This window comes from Phyllobates terribilis, unplaced genomic scaffold, assembly GCF_046119375.1.
Source record: "Phyllobates terribilis strain yellow unplaced genomic scaffold, ASM4611937v1 Scaffold_5__5_contigs__length_657084704, whole genome shotgun sequence".
Lineage (NCBI taxonomy): Eukaryota > Metazoa > Chordata > Amphibia > Anura > Dendrobatidae > Phyllobates > Phyllobates terribilis.
Window position 1 is genome coordinate 394,334,890 of NW_027362765.1, and position 18,608 is coordinate 394,353,497.

The 18,608-nt window shown below is 42.8% G+C and overlaps 1 protein-coding gene across 2 annotated transcripts in view; it reads right to left on the bottom strand.

Moving 5' to 3' along the window:
• PYROXD2 (pyridine nucleotide-disulphide oxidoreductase domain 2) overlaps nucleotides 1–18,608 on the bottom strand; it is a 115,576-nt gene that overhangs the window by 9,374 nt on the left and 87,594 nt on the right. For both annotated transcript variants that reach the window (XM_073681340.1, XM_073681339.1), the window contains 2 exons: nucleotides 13,001–13,107; nucleotides 10,984–11,104 (listed from right to left, as the gene is read on the bottom strand). In XM_073681340.1, coding sequence (XP_073537441.1) covers nucleotides 10,984–11,104; nucleotides 13,001–13,107 — 228 coding nt within the window. The remainder of the gene's footprint in view (nucleotides 1–10,983; nucleotides 11,105–13,000; nucleotides 13,108–18,608) is intronic.

The window sequence follows — 18,608 nt, forward strand, 5'->3', positions numbered from 1 at the left end:
CGGGCGAGCACCGAGCAGTAGCGAACATGCTCGCTCATCACTAATTTACACATTATATACACGCCTGCAGTCCACACAACCATATTTGAAATACACACATAACCCATGGATATAAACATGCACATTTTTGTGATACATCCTAAATTCACCATATGAAATCTTGTTTTTTGAGGGTCATGTTGTGGTTTCATAGGTGCAATTTATTTTGACATACCCATATTTACATTTATAACAGCTTTTGTTAGGAGTTAAAGAAAAAAAACAATTGCACCTTTTTTTACTCCATTTACCCCTTTAACACATACCACGATTCATGATGCACAGATATGGCAGAGAAATATAGGTATAGTACAATGCCAAAGATTTCATTTACTTCTTACGAGTGATAAATATTGTAATTTCTACAATAGCTCAGAAACCGGCGAATGCTCGCAGCGGACAGTGCAGACCGGACAGTATAGTCCTCCAGACAGTATTATGGCACCACATAGTCCTCCATACAGTATTATCAACTCCATATAATGCTCCATTTAATATAATGGGCCCCATATAGTGCTCCATACAATATAATGCTCCATACAGTATAATGAGCCCCATATAATGCTCCATACAGAATAATGGGCCCCATATAATGCTCCATACAGAATAATGGGCCCCATATAGTGTTCCATACATAAAAAATAAATAATCAAATGCTCACCTCTCTTCGTTGCCTGCTGGCCGCATGTCTTGTCTCTTCAGCATCTTCTGGCTCTCTGCATTGCTCGGCGCAGAGGGCGCGCTGTAGTGATGTCATTATGCCCTCTGCCCTGAGATGTCACAGAGTCAGAAGATAAAGGAGACACCGGACTTGCGAAGGAACAGGGAGAGGTTTTTCAAACAGTTTAAGGCACGGGGGGGCTGGTGCTGGTGTTACCGACTGCGAGTGGGCCCCCCTCTTTCTTAGGGCCCCGGCACTTTCCCGAGTGTGTCGGGTGGTGACGCCGGCCCTGACCATAATTGGTGTGCACTGTATTGTACAAGATGTTATAATTACATGGATGCCAAATACAGTATGCTCATGTTATTTACTGTTTTGGGACATTGATTTTTTTTTAAAGTATATTCTAATATTTTAACTGTTTTGCCAACTTTTTTTTAACTTTGTGAGAAAATTTTTTAAAAAAAATCTATATTTTAGATTTTTATTTTTTTTTTAACCCATAATGTACTAGTCTACAGAGATACATCTGTGTATAATTCCTTTATGCCTATAGAAAGGAATAATACTATTTAGATCCTTAAGCAGAGAAAACTGTCTCAAATACAGCAATGCAGCCTGTGGCTCACTGTTATTGTTTGTGTCATTTTAACCATAATGTTCTAGATTAAAGACATACATCTGTATAATTATGTATTATGCCTGTAGAGAGGAAGAATACCATTTAGATCCTTAACCCACGGCCCCACTATCAGTATTCGGTCAGTATTTTTTCTCAGGAGTGGGAGCCAAAACCAGGAGTGGGTGATAAATGCAGAATTGGTGACTTGTTTCTATTATACCTTTTCTCTGATTGTTCCTCACCTGGTTTTGTCTCCCACTCCTGAGAAAAAATACTGACCGAATACTGACCGAATACTGATTGTGGGGCCGTGGCCTTAGGCAAATAAAATTCTCTCATATACAGCAGTGCAGCCTGTGGCTCACTTTTATTTTTTCTGTCTTTTTTACCATAATGTACTAGTTCATAGTGCTACATCTGTATATCAGAACATTATGCATGTAGAGAGGAAGAATGCCATTTAGATCCTTATGCAGAGAGAATTCTGTCAAATACAGCAGTGCTGCCTGTGGCTCACTGTTATTGTTTCTGCCTTTTTACCCATTATGTACCAGTTCATAGAGATACAGCTGTATATCAGAACATTATACCTGTAGAGAGGAAGAATACCATTTAGATCTTAGGCAGAGAAAACACTCTCATATGCAGCCTGGGTCTCACTGTTCTTGTTTCTGCCCACCATACTTAACATCCTGAGCTTAAGTTTTGTGAAAACAGATAATTAACTTAATATATAAAATTATGTACTCAGCACAGACACTCTGTGTTGTCAGAATACAGAGCACACACAGCAGCATCCTGAATAAAGAACAGTGTAAGATATGTCTCGCACAGTGTGGAAAACATTATGTGCAACACGAATGGATAAGGGGAAGGAAGCCCAGACACTAGGGAAAGGGGGAGTGGAGACCCCTAGGCAGATTGATAACACCCAGCCTACCCTACTGTCCCTATATTGGCTCCACACCAATCGCCAAGCAGGAAACCTAAGCCCTGTTTATCCCTAGAGCTAGGCCCTAGATAGGGAGGGGATGAGCACTGGTCAGTCCCCACTATAAACTAAAGACAACAAGGGAGACAAACAAAGGGGGAAAACTTAGCTTGAGCAGACACCAGAGAGATAACACCAAACGTTCTCCAAGGGCACCAGAGAGGAAGCCAGCCGACTGCTATAGCTCGAAGCCTTCACAAGGAAAAAGAGAATATCACCGGCGACTCCCTGAAGCAGACAGAGTTTATAAACACCCAGACCAGGGTGTGTCAATCAGAGCAGGAGGGAGGTTGCCACTGGATCCAAAAGTCAGAAGGATTAAGAAGGCGTCGGCAATGCCAAACGCAGTGACCTTCTGCTGCCAGATGCAGAGCGACTGCCTGTTATATCTGACACACCCGTGACAGTACCCCCCCTTCTACAAGTGGCCTCTGGACACTCAGGACCAGGTTTCTCAGGATAAGAGGTGTGGAATGAACGAACCAGCCTGCGGGCATTCACCTCTGATGCTGAAACACACATCCTTTCCTCTGGACCATAACCCTTCCAGTGCACGAACTATTGTAGGAAACGACGTTGGAGACGAGAATCTACAATCCTCGAAATCTTAAACTCCAGATTACCATCAACCATTATTGGGGGTGGTGGTAGGCGTGAGGACTCAAAGGTTTGACATATTTCTTGAGCAGAGACCTGTGAAAGACATTATAGATCTTAAGGGTCTGAGATAGCTCAAGACGAAATGCTGCTGGGATTATGACGGTGGTTATTTTATAGGGACTAATAAATCTAGGTCCCAGCTTCCAAGAAGGAACCTTCAACTTGATATTCCTGGTAGACAACCACACAAAGTCATTCACATTCAGGTCCGGACCTGGCATCTCCTGTCAGCCATACGTTTGTACCTGTCTCCCATGATCTTCAAAATACTCAGAACCCCCCGCCACACCGAGGAGAGCGACGAAGCAAAATGTTCCTCCTCAGGAATTCCCGAATCCCCTCCCCACTAATAGTACCAAACTGTGGACTGTAACCGTATGCACCAAAGAACGGTGACCTGCCGGTAGATTCTTGACGATGATTATTAACAGCAAATTCTGCGAGCGGTACGTAGGATGCCCAATCCTCCTGATTTTTGGAGACAAAACACCTGAGGTAAGTCTTCAAACTCTGATTAAAGCGCTCGGTGTGTCCATTCGACTGAGGATGGAAGGCAGAGGAAAAGGACAGCTGAAGAACAGAATGCTTTCCAGAACTTGGAAACAAGCTGGGTCCCCCGATCTGACACCACATCGGAGGAAACCCCGTGAAGCTTCACAATCTTATTTATAAACACCTGGGCAAGAGTCTTGGCATTTGGAAGTGCCGGTAATGCGATGAAGTGAACCATTTTACTGAACCAAAAACCACAGTTTTCCCTGCAGATACCAGTAGGTCAGTAATAAAATTCAAAGACAAGTGTGTCCATGGCCTGCTAGGAATAGGTAGCGGAAGAAGAGTAACAGACGGACGGGCATGCGATACTTTAGAACGCGCGCAAATACTACAAGCAGATACGTGTTCAACCACATCCCGATGCAACCTTGGCCACCAAAACCGACGAGAAAGGAGGTCCGCAGTTGCCTTACTACCTGGATGATCAGCAAGCACAGAGTTTTGATGTTCCTTAACTACTGTGCGGCGCAGATCAGATGGTACAAATAACCTTCCTGAAGGGCAAGAGGCAGGAGCGTCCCCCTGGGCCTCCAACACCTCACACTCCAGATCAGGGTACAATGCCAAAATGACTACCCCCTTCTGTAAAATTGGGGCAGGGTTCTCATGGTCACCACCAACAGGGAACCTCCGGGACAAAGCATCAGCCTTGACATTTTTGACCCCGGAAAGTGACAATAAAATTGAACCTAGTAAAAAACAGGGACCATCTGGCTTGCCTAGGGTTGAGACTTTTAGCCGATTGAAGATATGACAGGTTCTTACGGTCAGTGATAACAGTAATAGGATGGACAACCCCCTCCAACCAATGTCGCTATTCTTCGAACGCCAATTTAATCGCCAAAAGCTCCCTATTACCCACGTCATAATTTCTCTCAGCCGAAGATAATTTCTTAGAAAAGAAAGCGAATGGACGGCATTTACCAGGGGACAGACCCTGAGACAACACAGCCTTAACCCCCACCTCCGACGCATTAACTCCCACAATAAAGGATTGGGAAACATCGGGTTGACTGAGTATAGGTGCCATGGCAAAACAGCTCTTTAGGGACGACCAAACCTGCAGGGCGGCATCCGACCATTTGGAAAAGTCAGACCCCTTCCTTGTCATGTCAGTGAGGGGATTCACAATTACTGAATCATTTTGGATGAATTTCCAGTAAAAATTAGTAAAGCCCAGAAAACGTTGTGAAGCCTTCAGGTTCTCGGGATGGTCACAATCCAGGACAACACGGATCTTCTCCGGATACTTCTGAAAACCCGAAGATGACAACAGGTACCCCAAAAACTGAACCTCCTGGGTGGCGAAAACACACTTTTCTAGTTTGCATATAGTTTTTTACCCCTTAATATCTGAAGTACCTGTCTAACATGCAACTGATGTGTCTCAAAATCAGGTTAGTAAAGCAAAATATTATCCAAATAGACCACCACAAACTTCCCCACCAAATAATGGAAGTTATCGTTATTAAATGCTGGAACAACGCAGGTGCAATGGTCAGACCGAAAGACATAACCAGACTCTCAAAATGCCCTTCAGGAGTATTGAACGCTGTTTTCTATTCATCCCCTTCTCTGATTCTAACCAGATTGTAGGCTCCCCTTAAATCCATCTTGGAGAACACCTTAGCTCCCACAACCTGGCTGAACAAATCTGGAATCAGAGGAAGAGGGTATGGATCCCAGATGGTAATTTGATTTAATTTCCGGCAATCTAAACAGGAACGTAGACCGCCATCTTTTTTCTTTATGAAGAAGAACCCTGTCACCACGGGCGAAGATGAGGGTCTGATATGTCCCTTCTCCAGACTTCCCGCAATGAAATCCTTCATGGCTTGTCTCTCAGGGCCAGAAAGATTATACAGTCTGGACTTTGGTAGTTTAGCTCCGGGGGGTCAGATTAATAGGACAGTCATAAGAACGATGAGGAGGCAAATCCTGACACCCCTTCTCAGAAAAAACATCCTCAAAACCAGACAAAAATGCAGGTAAGGTCTCTGTAGAGACTGTAGAAAGGGAAATATTTAAACAGTTCTCAGGGCAGTAATCTCCCCACTCAATGATCTCCCTGGATTGCCAATCCACCAATTGATTATGTTTCACCAACCAAGATAGATCCAAAACAATTGGGGTGGGAAAACTGTCCAGGACATAGCAAGGAATTATCTCACAATGGACTGACCCCACCCTCAGTTTTACACCATGTACAATCTTGAGTCAGAGCTCTCTATGCAAGTGGAGCTGAGTCGATGGCGAAGATGGGAATGGGCTTAGCTAAAGTACAGAAAGCAAGACTATGAGTCCTCGCAAACTCAGCATCAGCCATGCTGACTCCAGCTCCATTGTCAACAAACACAGAAATTTTCTCGGTTTTGCTCTCTAGCACCACCTCTGCTGTCAGGAAAAACCGGAAACTGCAGGTTGATGATAAATGCACCCCTTGCTTATCCAACTCCAGACTACCAAGGGTTAATCGAGTTTCCTTTTGCTAAGTAATCGAAGGACAGGCCCCCAAAAATCTCCCTTTTTTCCACAAAAAACAAACGCTTTTCTTTTTGCGGATGTCCAAGGAAATGTACGATGCAGAGGCACCCCCTAATTGCATGGGTTCTTCCACCTGCCCCCGTACTGGTTCACCGTCAGACCTCGCCCCCAGCAAAGGAACATTACCCTGAAAAGAAAGCTCTGGAGAAGGTGGTCTCACCCACCTATGCCGAAGGCGTCTATCAACAAGTAAAGCTAATGACATGGCAGCCTCCAAGGACTCTGGGGTTTCATACACTGCCAAAGCATCTTTCAACTTTTCAGTATGGCCAAGACAAAATTGGCTTCTAATAGCTGGGTGATTCCATTTTGTATCAGTTGCCCATCTGCGGAATTCGGAGCTGTACGTCTCCACTGACTAATTACCCTGATGATGAAGGCGACGCAACCTGGACTGAACCAAGGAGGTTCGGTCAGGGTCATCATAAATGAGGGCTAGAGCCCTGAAAAACCCCTCCACAGACTGGAGACACATCGAACCCTGCAGCAAAGGGAAAGCCCAGGATTGAGGATCTCCTTGCAGTAAAGAGATCACAATTCCCACTCGTTGCTCCTCGTCTCAGGAGGAGTAAGGACGAAGTTTAAAATACAGTTTGCAGGCTTCCTTGAACACAAAAAACTTGTTCCTACCTACTGAAAACCTGTCCGGGAGGGCAACCTTGGGTTCAAGCTGGACCAGCCTACCTGCAGAGACCCCAATATTAGGGACCTGCAGCCACTTTTGCTGCTGCTGAACCTCATAGCAGAGGTCAGTCACCTCCAGAGACAGCCTGTGCAGCTGTTCTGACAGCTCAGCAGTGGGATCCATGAACCAAAGAAAAAAAAACCACACCCGGAAAAAAAAAAAAACACAAAAAAATTATATATATATGCATGGCCGGTAATAATTTCACGCACAGTGTGGGAAAGACTAATTGCAACATGAAGGGATGAGGGGAAGGAAGCCCAGACACTAGGGAAAGGGGGAGTGGAAACCCCTAGGCAGATTGAATAACACCCTGCCTACCGTACCGTCCCTATATTGGTTCCACACCAATTGCCGAGCAGAAAATTTAAGCCCTGTATATCCCTAGAGCTAGGCCCTAGATAGGGAGGTAGTGAGCACTGGTCAGTCCCCACTATAAACTAAAGACAACAAGGGAGACAAACAAAGGGGGAAAACTTAGCTTGAGCAGACACCAGAGAGATAACACCAAACATCCTCCAAGGGCACCAGAGAGGAAACAAGCCGACTGCTATAGCTCGAAGCCTTCACAAGGGAAAAAGATAATATCACCGGCGACTCCCTGAAGCAGACAGTTTATATTATCCAGACCAGGGTGTGTCAATCAGAGCAGGAGGCAGGTTGCCGCTGGGTTCAACAGTCAGAAGGATTAAGAAGGCGCCTGCAATGCCAAACAAAGTGGCCTTCTGCAGCCAGATGCAGAGCGACTGTCTGTTATGTCTGACACACCCGTGACAAGATATGTATTATGATTGCTATGTGCCCGCATACAGTGCATCAGTTTCCCCATTGGGCTCACCCCTACCATGAGCCTCTTTGAGACTGAATCAGCTAAACAGACGATATGTCCACCCCTGATTGCTGACATATTAGCAATAGACACAACAGAAGTTGCTGCCCAGCCGTAACTTTTCAGATGTAAATCAATATGTATACATATAAAAACATTTCAGAGTAAACATTTTCTGGCTGGTACAAAGGCAATAAAATGTTAGTGTAGCGACCATAAAAAAAAATGGTGTCATGTCTGTCATCACTTCCATTTTAGATATTATTTTGCAGTCAGGTCTTGATGCGAGAATGATTTAAAGTGACATATCATAAAGTAATATTATATTGTTAAATCCGCTCTCATCCCAGCTTTATGAAGGTGGTCGTCTGAGAAATGCACAAGCACCTAAAAAATGACACATAAAAGTTATACAGCCAAGAATGGAGCTCGTCAATGTTTACTATCTCCGCGTCAGGTAGTACGAGAGGTCTGCACTAACATAAGGGTCACGGAGAAACACAATGATTGAGAAATCAGTAACAGTAATGTAAATAATGCTTCTCGTTTCCTTACTGAAAGCTGCCTAAAAAGACGGCAGAAAATACATTTTATTTTTCTTCCCTGAAAGTAAATATTCACTTTTTAACTTGTTGTTTTTAGCCTGTGCGCTGAATAATTTCTTCATATATTTTACTATTTTCTGATACAAAGTTCCAGCTACCACTAAGGGGTTCTTTTGTTAATACATTTTTAAGATCAATAATGACACAGCCTGCAGTAAGCTCCCCCTAGTGGTGACAATAAATAGCTAGAATCTGATAATTTCATCAAAGAATAGGGACACCAATGAAGTTATTTTTTTACTTACATGCAAAAAATGTTTATTGAAAAATTTGCATTGTTTGGCTTTCACATGCTCTCTGTGGGCTCATTCTGACAATACGTTTGTAACTCTGATCTGTCTTTTTCTGAATTCCTCTGTGCAGATTTATGAACACAGACCACATCAAAGCTAAGCTGAACTCAGATAACTCATTCTGCAGCCAGAAATGTGCAAGGAAACAAAGAGCTTGTAAAAGCCAAATGGTAGAAAATTTGTACTGAAAACCAACTGAAAACATTATTTTTAGCCCAAAATGCAAGTAAAATTTAAAGAAGAAAAATGTCCCAAAAGGTTAACATTGTAACGCTATAGCATGTAAGCATGAAATATATGAAATTTGAATTGCATTACTGCTCTAGAAAATAGGAGAAAACTAACATACTTAGCACATAATTTGTCCAATTCATTTCTGCCCAGCAGCCGCGGCAAGGCAATCTTCTTTTGCTGGGAACCTATCCTGATGTGATTTCTTTCCTGGGCTGATAGCCTATATTTAAATGGGTAGGTAGCATCCTGCTGTAATTAAAATTGCCTTGTCATTGGCTGCTGGGCATGCATGAATTGGCCAAATTATGTGCTAAGTATCTTCGTTTTTTCCTATTTTCTAGAGCAATAATGCAATTCAAATTTCATATATTTCATGTTTACATGCTATAGCATTTAAGAGTGCAACTTTATTTGTTAGTTATGTATGGAGATGGCTACTCTTAGTATGCACCTGTAGCACACAGCAGCACACAGAAAGCCAACTGATTTCTATGAGAACTGTGAAATGCTTCTTTTTGACCTGTGGTGGCGCTGCAGAGAAATTGAATACTGTGTGCAGTGATACTAGATAGTTAGGCTATGTGCCCACAATGCAGAAATGAAGCAGAAAATTTCTGCAGCATTTCTGCATCTCCCTGGCAGAAAAAACGCATGCAGATTGTGCATGCGTTTTTCCTGCAGAATACATGCGGATCCACATGTGGATTCACATGCGTTTCCGCATGCAGATTGACAAGCGCTTTCCAGGCGATAGCATCACTTGGAAAGTGCTTGACAACTAGGTCACACTGTATAAATCCATGCAAACAGCATGGATTTATACAGTGTGAACCGTAAAAATTAAAACAAATAAAGCTATACTCACCCCCGAGGCCCCGGCGTGGCTGCAGTGCTCGTTCCTGTCTCGTTCCCGGCTGCCGGCATATCGTGAGACAGAGCGGTGAAGGGCCTGTGGTCACATGATTGTGACGTCACCGCAGGTCCTCAAGCGATGCCGGCATTCAGAGAGAAGCCGCCGGACAGGTGAATATAACTTTATTTGTTATTTTATTCTTTTTTTACAGGTACAATGGTACCCAGGTCTGGATCAGAGTCTCCTCTCCTCCAGAACTGGGTACCATCCGCACATAGAAACGCATAGAAGCCGCTTGTACAAATGTACAGTCGCGGTTTCTATGCGTTTCAATGCAAGTCAATGGCGGGAGTTCCGCTGCGCTTCCGCAAAATTAAATGACATGCTGCGGATTTTTGTACGTAGCATAAACGCTGCGGAAAAATCCGCAGCATGTGCATAGAACATGCGGAATCCCCTTGGGGACCATGGGGTGCGGATTACCTAGCGTTTAACAAGCGTTTCCGCTGCGGAAATTCCGCAGCATAAACGCTTGAAAAACGCTACGTGGGCACCCAGCCTTATAGGTGATTATAAGGGGTCTCAGTAACAGGATTGCTTGTGTCAAGTTTATTAGGAGGTTGTTCAAATTAGACCCCTCCTTTAAAGAAATGGTTCTCAAAAATGTCTTTTCAACTGATTAATTTATTAGCGATATTTTTTACTTTGTAGTATTACCCTATTGAAACCAATCATAAAATTTGAAACAAAAGTGCTTTTAATGGGAGTTCCAACTAAACTGTTTTATGAACTATTAACAGGGCATTGATTTGAAGGGGACTGCCATGGGAACCCACATCAGTCCAAATAATGTATTACCCTATTAAAATCAGTCCAATTGATGTAATTAATTGGAGCTAATCACTGTAGTGTTAAGAAATATCAGTAAGGTATGTTATGAAATATTGGTGGGAGATTGCCATGCGTACCCACTTCAGTCCAAATAATGGACTTTATCAATTGGGGTTACTCACTATAGTGTTTTATGAAATTAGTAGATCATGTTATAAAATAGTGATTGGTGGGATACCACCATGGGTATGCACAAAAGTCCAAATAATTGGCTCATTTTAGCCCTGGAATGATTAAAAACTTCCAATAATTGTATTGAGGAGTCACTACATATGGGCAGTTGCACTCAACACTTCCAGAACTAAAGCGAATTAAAGGAAATTGTTGGGGTCATACAGGCAAGTGCTTAATGACATGTCCTATGAAAAAAATATAAAATACTATGGTGGGAACTTCAGGCTCCAGTTTTAAATATTAGGCATGCGTTTAATAAACTTAGCACTGTCAAAGAGGATGTAACCATGTAAACGCCATCTCTGTGCTCTCTAATGGTGCAAGGATGTGAATAAACAGCACCGTACCTGGATGCGCTCCACTGCCACACATATAAAGACCATGTATTGGAGTTCTATAATTTGCAAATCCTGGTATCGGACGGGCAAAATACAACTGGTCCAGAGACATGCTCCCATGGAAAATGTTCTGCAACCAAAAAGAAGTAGGATCTTAAAAAAGGAGTGAATCAGCCTTTATCTGTTAGAAAGTCATGGATAATTTTTGGGCCTTTTAGTGGTTAAGCGGAATAAATGGCCCTGCAGAATCCACCTACTACAATATATTTTAATGAAACCTGGACTATAGCTGAGTACACATTTGCACCTTAGGAAATAAAGAGGTTTATGACATACTGATATATTATAAGCCCCAGCACTGTGGCAGGGGTGTAACTCTAAAGCGTAATGTAGTAGCTGCACAACAGTCTCCCTGCTGCATAAAACGGAACTTACTATTAATGGCACATAATAAATGGGGGGTTGAGGGGGCTAATACAGATTTTGCAGAGTTGTGCTTGAAACATGCTATTTCATATAAGGGCACCATATTAAAATATCGACCATTATAGGGACCAGAAACTTCAATTTTCACCTCTTGAGGTCCAAGGGAGAAGCCAATTTGCCACTTTCCATCCAAATTCTAAATATTTTCCTTGATCAGTGGGGGAAATGGACCATATATATCAGTTATTTTGTGACGTTCTACAGAAAATTCCCCTTTAAACTGGGTCTGTCGCCAAGTTTCAAAATGCAAACTGCATAAATTATTAAATAAAGCTATTTAGACCTGATGAGGCTGGTGTACTTAATTTAAGAATCCACATAATAATGACTATATCCCTTATAAATGTGCATTTTTTGACAGAGCTCTTGAGTTCAAATATATTCAGTCTCCACCCACCCAGCCTGAGGGACAACTACAGCTTGTACTGAGCAGTGTGAGATTTCAGCAGCAGCAGGGAGGAGGGACACTGAGGAGTTGCTAGTCAGATTAAATGGGCAGAGAGTTAGCAGAAGCAGTGAAGAACAGGCACTGAGCAGCTGTCAAACATGCTAGGTGGGTGAAGATTTAGCAGCAAGGAGGAGTAGCACTGAAAAGCCATTAAGTAGGCTAGGTGAGTGAAGATTTAGCAGCAGCAGGGAGGAGGGGCACTGAGGAGCTGTCAGTCAGAAATTTAGCAGCAGCAGGAATGAGGGGCACTGAGGAGCTGTCAGTCAGAAATTTAGCAGCAGCAGGAATGAGGGGCACTGAGGAGCTGTCAGTCAGAAATTTAGCAGCAGCAGGGAGGAGGGGCACTGAGGAGCTGTCAGTCAGAGATTTAGCAGAAGCAGGGAGGAGGGGCACTGAGGAGCTGTCAGTCAGAGATTTAGCAGAAGCAGGGAGGAGGGGCACTGAGGAGCTGTCAGTCAGAGATTTAGCAGAAGCAGGGAGGAGGGGCACTGGGCAACTGTCAAACATGCTAGATGGGCGAAGATTCATCAGCAAGGAAGAGGAGTACTATGGAGCTTTCAATCAGGCTAGGTGAGATAAGATTCAGCCGCAGCAGGGAGAAGGACACTGAGGATCAGTCACTCACGCTTTTAGAAAGGATTACACAGCCATTCTGACATAGATTTTAACTATAAGTACACCAGCCTCTTCAGATCTTAGAGATCTATTTAATAATAATCTAAAAATAATCCATTTGTATTATGAAATCTGGTGACAGATTCTCTTTAAATGGTGGTACGACAACATTTTAGCTACCGGCTATAATGCACTGTTTAGAAAAAACCATTAGCAAAGTTTGAGTCTATCTTATAATGGTTCACTGGTCATAATAATCTGAGCCAAATTATTTCTTCCATTTATTTGAGTCATCAACATTAAAAACCAATGACTGCGGATAGCGGTCCTATACTTATACTACCAATGAGCCCATTTCAGTGACCACAGTAAGTATTGCAGCCGTGACACTGGAAAGGTTCACATAAATTATGAGCAAAATGTTGCATTTTTTTTCTACAGTATCGCCAGCTCAAGTAACAAACAGAAGCCACGTACTCCTCCGGAGAGACCGAATATCCTTTCCAGATCCGGTGGCGTGAGGACGTCTCTGCCTATCACCGACGCCTTGAAGCCGGGAGCATATTTCTCTATCCAGTCGAACACTAATAAGAAAAACATAGAAAATTACATTGACACAAGATGTTTTTTTTTAGCTTTCATTTGTGGAACGAGTCGTGCAGATTATGATATTGGGAAGCCAGCACGCAGCGGTCCAGAGCGCCCATCTCGTACAATGAAGTGTTATTCCTCCGCTATAAAATTACAGATATAGATCAAGTATATTGCTGTGCAGCGAGGGAGGGCCGGGAAACTTTCCCAATTTCTTTCCTCTCACTGCCCTGAAAAAAAACATTTGTTCTTCTAATTATATTTCCACTTACAAGAGAACTGTTGTCTTTAAGAATCGTTGGCTTCTTGCATTAACTATTTATCTCTCAGAAGGTAGAAGCTTAAATCATATTTCTGGGTGTGGATTCAATCAAGTCCATCTTTACAGAGAAGAGAAGGCTTCTCCTACTGAGACTCTCAGGAAGAGCTGCGTGTAGGAAGGGTAAGGATTTTTGACCAATTTAGACAGGCCACTCTCACCGATTGCTTAGATTGGCGCCAATTTACTGGCACTGATAAAAACCAATGGGTACCGTTACTTTTTATCCCGGACCTGCTCCTCCGATGCCTGTTTCTGTCTTCGTGTGCTGCCATATTCATTCTGTGGGTGGTGCTGGTGATGGAGGCAACATCCAGTCCAGTCATTGACGCTAGTGTGGCTAGGACCTGTGGTGTTGTCCAGTTTGGAATTATTAGTGTATGTACTGTCTAGCTAGAGTAATCATCTCCTTGTTGTGGCCAATAGGACAGCACCACACCTTATTCAAGCTCCCAGCTTACTGATGAGAGTTGCCAGTTATAGTTTATACAAGCTCTGGTTCACTTCAGTTGTTCAGCTTCTGTTTAGCCTATTTTGACTCCAGTTCTGATCTCGGGCTGTTTTCTGACGATTCATCTGTCTTACGACTTTATCCCTTGTCTTCCCTCCTGCTTCTGACCCAGTGACCTGACCATTCCTGCCAGCTTGCTCCATCGGCCAGCAACTACTCCGAGGATTCAACCCAGGGCCCCTATGTAAAGTCCACATCCCTGTACAGGGGTCAAAGAGTGAAGACCAGGGCTCTCCTGGGAACTAATAGTCGGAGTAGCCAGAGTAAATCCTTTCCATAGAAACCCCATTTAAAAAGGCAATGTTCTGCTGATAATAATGATTTTTTATGATGGCATCTAGCCTTTTGCTCATTCGTTATGTCATTGCAGACATGTTAACATAGGCTGAAGATTGAAATAGAATGTTCTTACAAACACTCATTTACTGATTATGGTCTTGTTTAAATGTGTATTTTTGGACCACAGGGTGACAGGATAAACAGCCTTTTTTAGAGAAAACATGGTGACCAGAGTAGCTCGCTGTCAGACAGCTACTTCCTGTCAATACATGAACGATTTTTCACTTTGACATGGTTGGAAATTTTGTCGCAGTGCCACCACTCACTATTGCTCAATTTACACAGGGGGCTTTGAGCTGCCAACTCTTGGAATTTATGTGGTTCCTAAAGTGATCACATATTTATTACCTATTTGTTAATGGAGTTATTTCTGGACTGGGCAAAATTTGCCCAAGAGGTGAAAATAATATAAAATAATAAGAAACTAAGTGCAACATTGAGGCCAAAGGTTGACTGCATTGGTCACTAGGGGTAAATAAACTCACCCCTGAGTTTTGATGTAGAAAACTAATGTTTCAGCTGATTTCTCTAGTTTTCCACTTCCAGGCTGCCATAGATTAGGTACTTCTACCATTAGAAGGAGCTACAAGGGAAGAGCAAGGGAGGAGCATGCAGGAACTAAGCATGTCTTTGCAGCTTGGGTGACTATGACAAAATGATAGCTTCATAGTTGATAAACATGGCTGTCCTTACCCGATCTTCTAGCTTTATAGAGTAATTAAAGCCACAGAATTTTCTTGGAACTTTGTGTGACGCTGAGTCACTTCTCACAGACAAGCCGTTAGTCGGGATAGTCAAGCAGTCTGAGGTCAATAGCCAGGAGGGTACGTCATTAACAGAGTGAAAAGACAAAGTTGTAGTCAAGTAACGGTCCGAGGTCAAAATACGGGGAGAATAGCGGATCAGAGCAAAAGGTTTAGACAAACGGATGGTCAGAACGAGGTCCAAGGTCAGGCAGCTATAGATCAATAAGCAAGGCAGTAGGCACAGGGAAAACAATCCACACTGAGCTGAAGCTACGGCTATCTGGGACTGCCAGCTCAGTTAGATAGCTAAGTAATCAAGGAAACCGGGAGTTCCTGGAGAGAGCTCAGAACCTCCCAGACTTAGATTGGATGGCCAAGCTATCAATGAAAAACAGACAGCTCAGCATGCTCCTGCACCAGACTGGACAACTGAGCTGTCAATCACTGCACAGACAGCTCAGTACGCCGCTGCACCAGACTGGACAACTGAGCTGTCAATCACTGCACAGACAGCTCAGCACGCCCCTGCACCAGACTGGACAACTGAGAGGTCAATAACTGCACAGAAAGCTCAGCACGCCCCTACCCCAGACTGGACAGCTGATCTGTCAATCACTGCACAGACAGCTCAGCATGCCCCTGCACCAGACTGGACAACTGAGAGGTCAATCACTGCACAGACAGCTCAGCAAACCCCTGCACCAGACTGGACAACTGAGAGGTCAATCACTGCACAGACAGCTCAGCAAACCCCTGCACCAGACTGGACAACTGAGAGGTCAATCACTGCACAGACAGCTCAGCAAACCTCTGCACCAGACTGGACAACTGAGATGTCAATCACTGCACAGACAGCTCAGCACGCCCCTGCACCAGACTGGACAACTGAGAGGTCAATCACTGCACAGACACACTGCAGAGTGGAATCGTTACACTTTGCACAATTAACAAAATTTTTATTTTTTTGCTTTTCTGATTTACCGTAAAGCCACTATTTTTATTAGTTCTCCTAGTCTGCAGTGATGTCGGACCTAGGCTAATCTATGTCATGCTTTCTTATTAGCTTTAACGCTTAGTGTAGATGTAAGCGATGTGCATTTATTTATGGTCACAATTTGGTTAGCATCTTATAGGGTTTAGATCATAAACCGATTATGCTAATGCCCGCTTCTTAAATTAACATTAAATATTCATTTGACGATTAGAAATCCTTTAGGGCGGCATTTTGCATTTCTCAGTCCCGTGTGACCAAGTAACAGAAAATAAAATGTAAAGTTTATGAAAATCGGACTGAGTGCACTCATCCGTGTCTGCTTTTTTAGGTATAGAGGGCGCACACAGGACCACATCCAGATTTATCAGAGCCCTTAGGCCAGAGAGTCCCAGTCTTCGCTCTCAACTTTTCCTCCTCTTTGTCTTACAAGAGCTTGGAACTTTTAAATTAATATAGTACGAGGCTTATTTTTTGCACTATGAGTTGTAGTTTTTATTGTCTATACGACTTTCTGATTATTTTTTTATTCCATTTTTGTGGGAGGCAAGGTCACCATAAAATAGCGACTCTACCATTTCATTTTTTTTTTTTTCCGTTTTTGGCTAGGATTATCATTACATTTTATTAGTTCGGACAGTTATTCACACGATAACAGAAAATATTTTATTTTGAAAATATATATTTTTAGATTTTATTAAAGCTTTAATTCTTTGAACTTTTTTATTTTTGTTTTATATTTTTCTTTGCTTTTTTTTAAATTCTCCTACTCTGTAGCGACATTGTAAAACGTCACTGCAAAGGAGCGTGGCTACACCCGATCATGTAGCTGCGGGAGGGGGGATCCAGCTGTCAGAAACAGCCGGTGCCTCCATAGAGAAGGCAGAGATGGTATATTATGGTTGGTGTCTTCTCTATCGCCATATGTACAGCACTAAACAAGTGCTGTGTATGCAGGAATAGGAAGTGCTGACAGTGCTTCCGCCTCCATATACAGCAGTCATGTGAACACTGTGTATAAGAAGGGAGCAGGAGCTGCTGGGTCATAGGAGACCAGACAGCTCTACAGGAGGCAGCATTTCCCCTGTAACTGGGGCTAATATACCAGCCCCAGTTACAGGGGAAATAAATTAAAAATAGAAATATTAAAATACTGCCACCCCCCCCCCCCAAAAAAAAAAAGGTATTTTCTGACCTTATGGGGGCACAATGTGGAAAATAAATGAAAAAAATAAAATGAAAAATAAATCTAAAATATAAAGTAAAAAAAATTAAAATTAAAATGTCAATCCAAGTTGCTGTTACAAGCCCCACTAGTGTAAAAAAAAGTCAATATATAAAAATAATTCTTACAGAAATTTTTATGTGTAGTTTAGTGGTCCTTTATGGTCATTAAAAAAATGGGAAGAGCAGACACTTACCCTTATCTTTTCATTGATATCGCCCAATTATTAGCAAAAAAAAAAGAGACTATATATCAGTGACATACAGATGAAGCCCCATGTATCACGGGAAAAAAAAAGACACAAAAATCACTTGAATATCTCCTTAAATCACATGTACGAAAAAACATGAAAATGTGCCTGGTAAAGATCAGGGGTAAATGGTGCGGTATTGAACTGGTTAATGGAACTGAACCTGTGATAGTTTGTACAATGCACTGTAATATTGGAGTATATTGTAAAATTACCATTCTACTATTGAACCCGCCAAGGGGCTTCATAGCTGTACAAGCATAGCAAGCTCCGAGGCCTTCAGCTATGAGCCAGTGGTACCCCACTTCCAACCTTTTGAATGCCGCAAATGACAGCAGTACCTAAGGGGTTAAACTGCTGTGATTGGAGCTAGGTCCGATTGCAGCAGTTAGATTTGGCTGCCGGCTGTACAACACATCCCACACCCGTGGGTTCTGCCCCCACTCCTGGATGCAGTGGTAACAAATATGACAATTTGCCCCCAAATTGTTACTATTAAAGCACAATGCTGTGGTACTACATACAGGTCACAGTTTGGAAGCATTGGGGTATGTTCCCATTTTCGAAAAGAAAATCCACTGGGTATTAAAGTATCAACATTGTGTATGACATTTAACTAATTGTTGTCCAAACCATGCAGGAAAATCCACAGTGCAAACTGACCCACACTGTGGATTTAAAAACAATGCAAAAAGTGAAATGTGCGAATTTGTGTGGGAGGTCCACAGTGGATACGGCGGATGCACACACCCCCTTAAAGGGATTTAAACCCCTGTCCTCAGGCACAATTTTTTTGTAAAAAGCAAAAAACTATTCGTTACTCCCCGGTTCCAGCGCTGATTCTCCTCCGATGTTTCTGATTTCTGTAACTGTCTGCAGCTCTGACATCACATTGACAGCGTTGCAGCCAATCAGTGAGCTCAGGGCTGCAGACAATTACAGACACCAGGAGCAGTGCAGACTCAGTGCTGGACCTGGGGAGGATGAGTAAAGCCCAGTGTGTTTTTTTTTTTTTTTTTAAACAAACTGCAGCAAGGGGCCAGGTGTTTTCTGATTTTCTTAATTCCTGTTTTAAAGGGGTTGTCCAGGACTTTAACACTGATGGCCAATCCA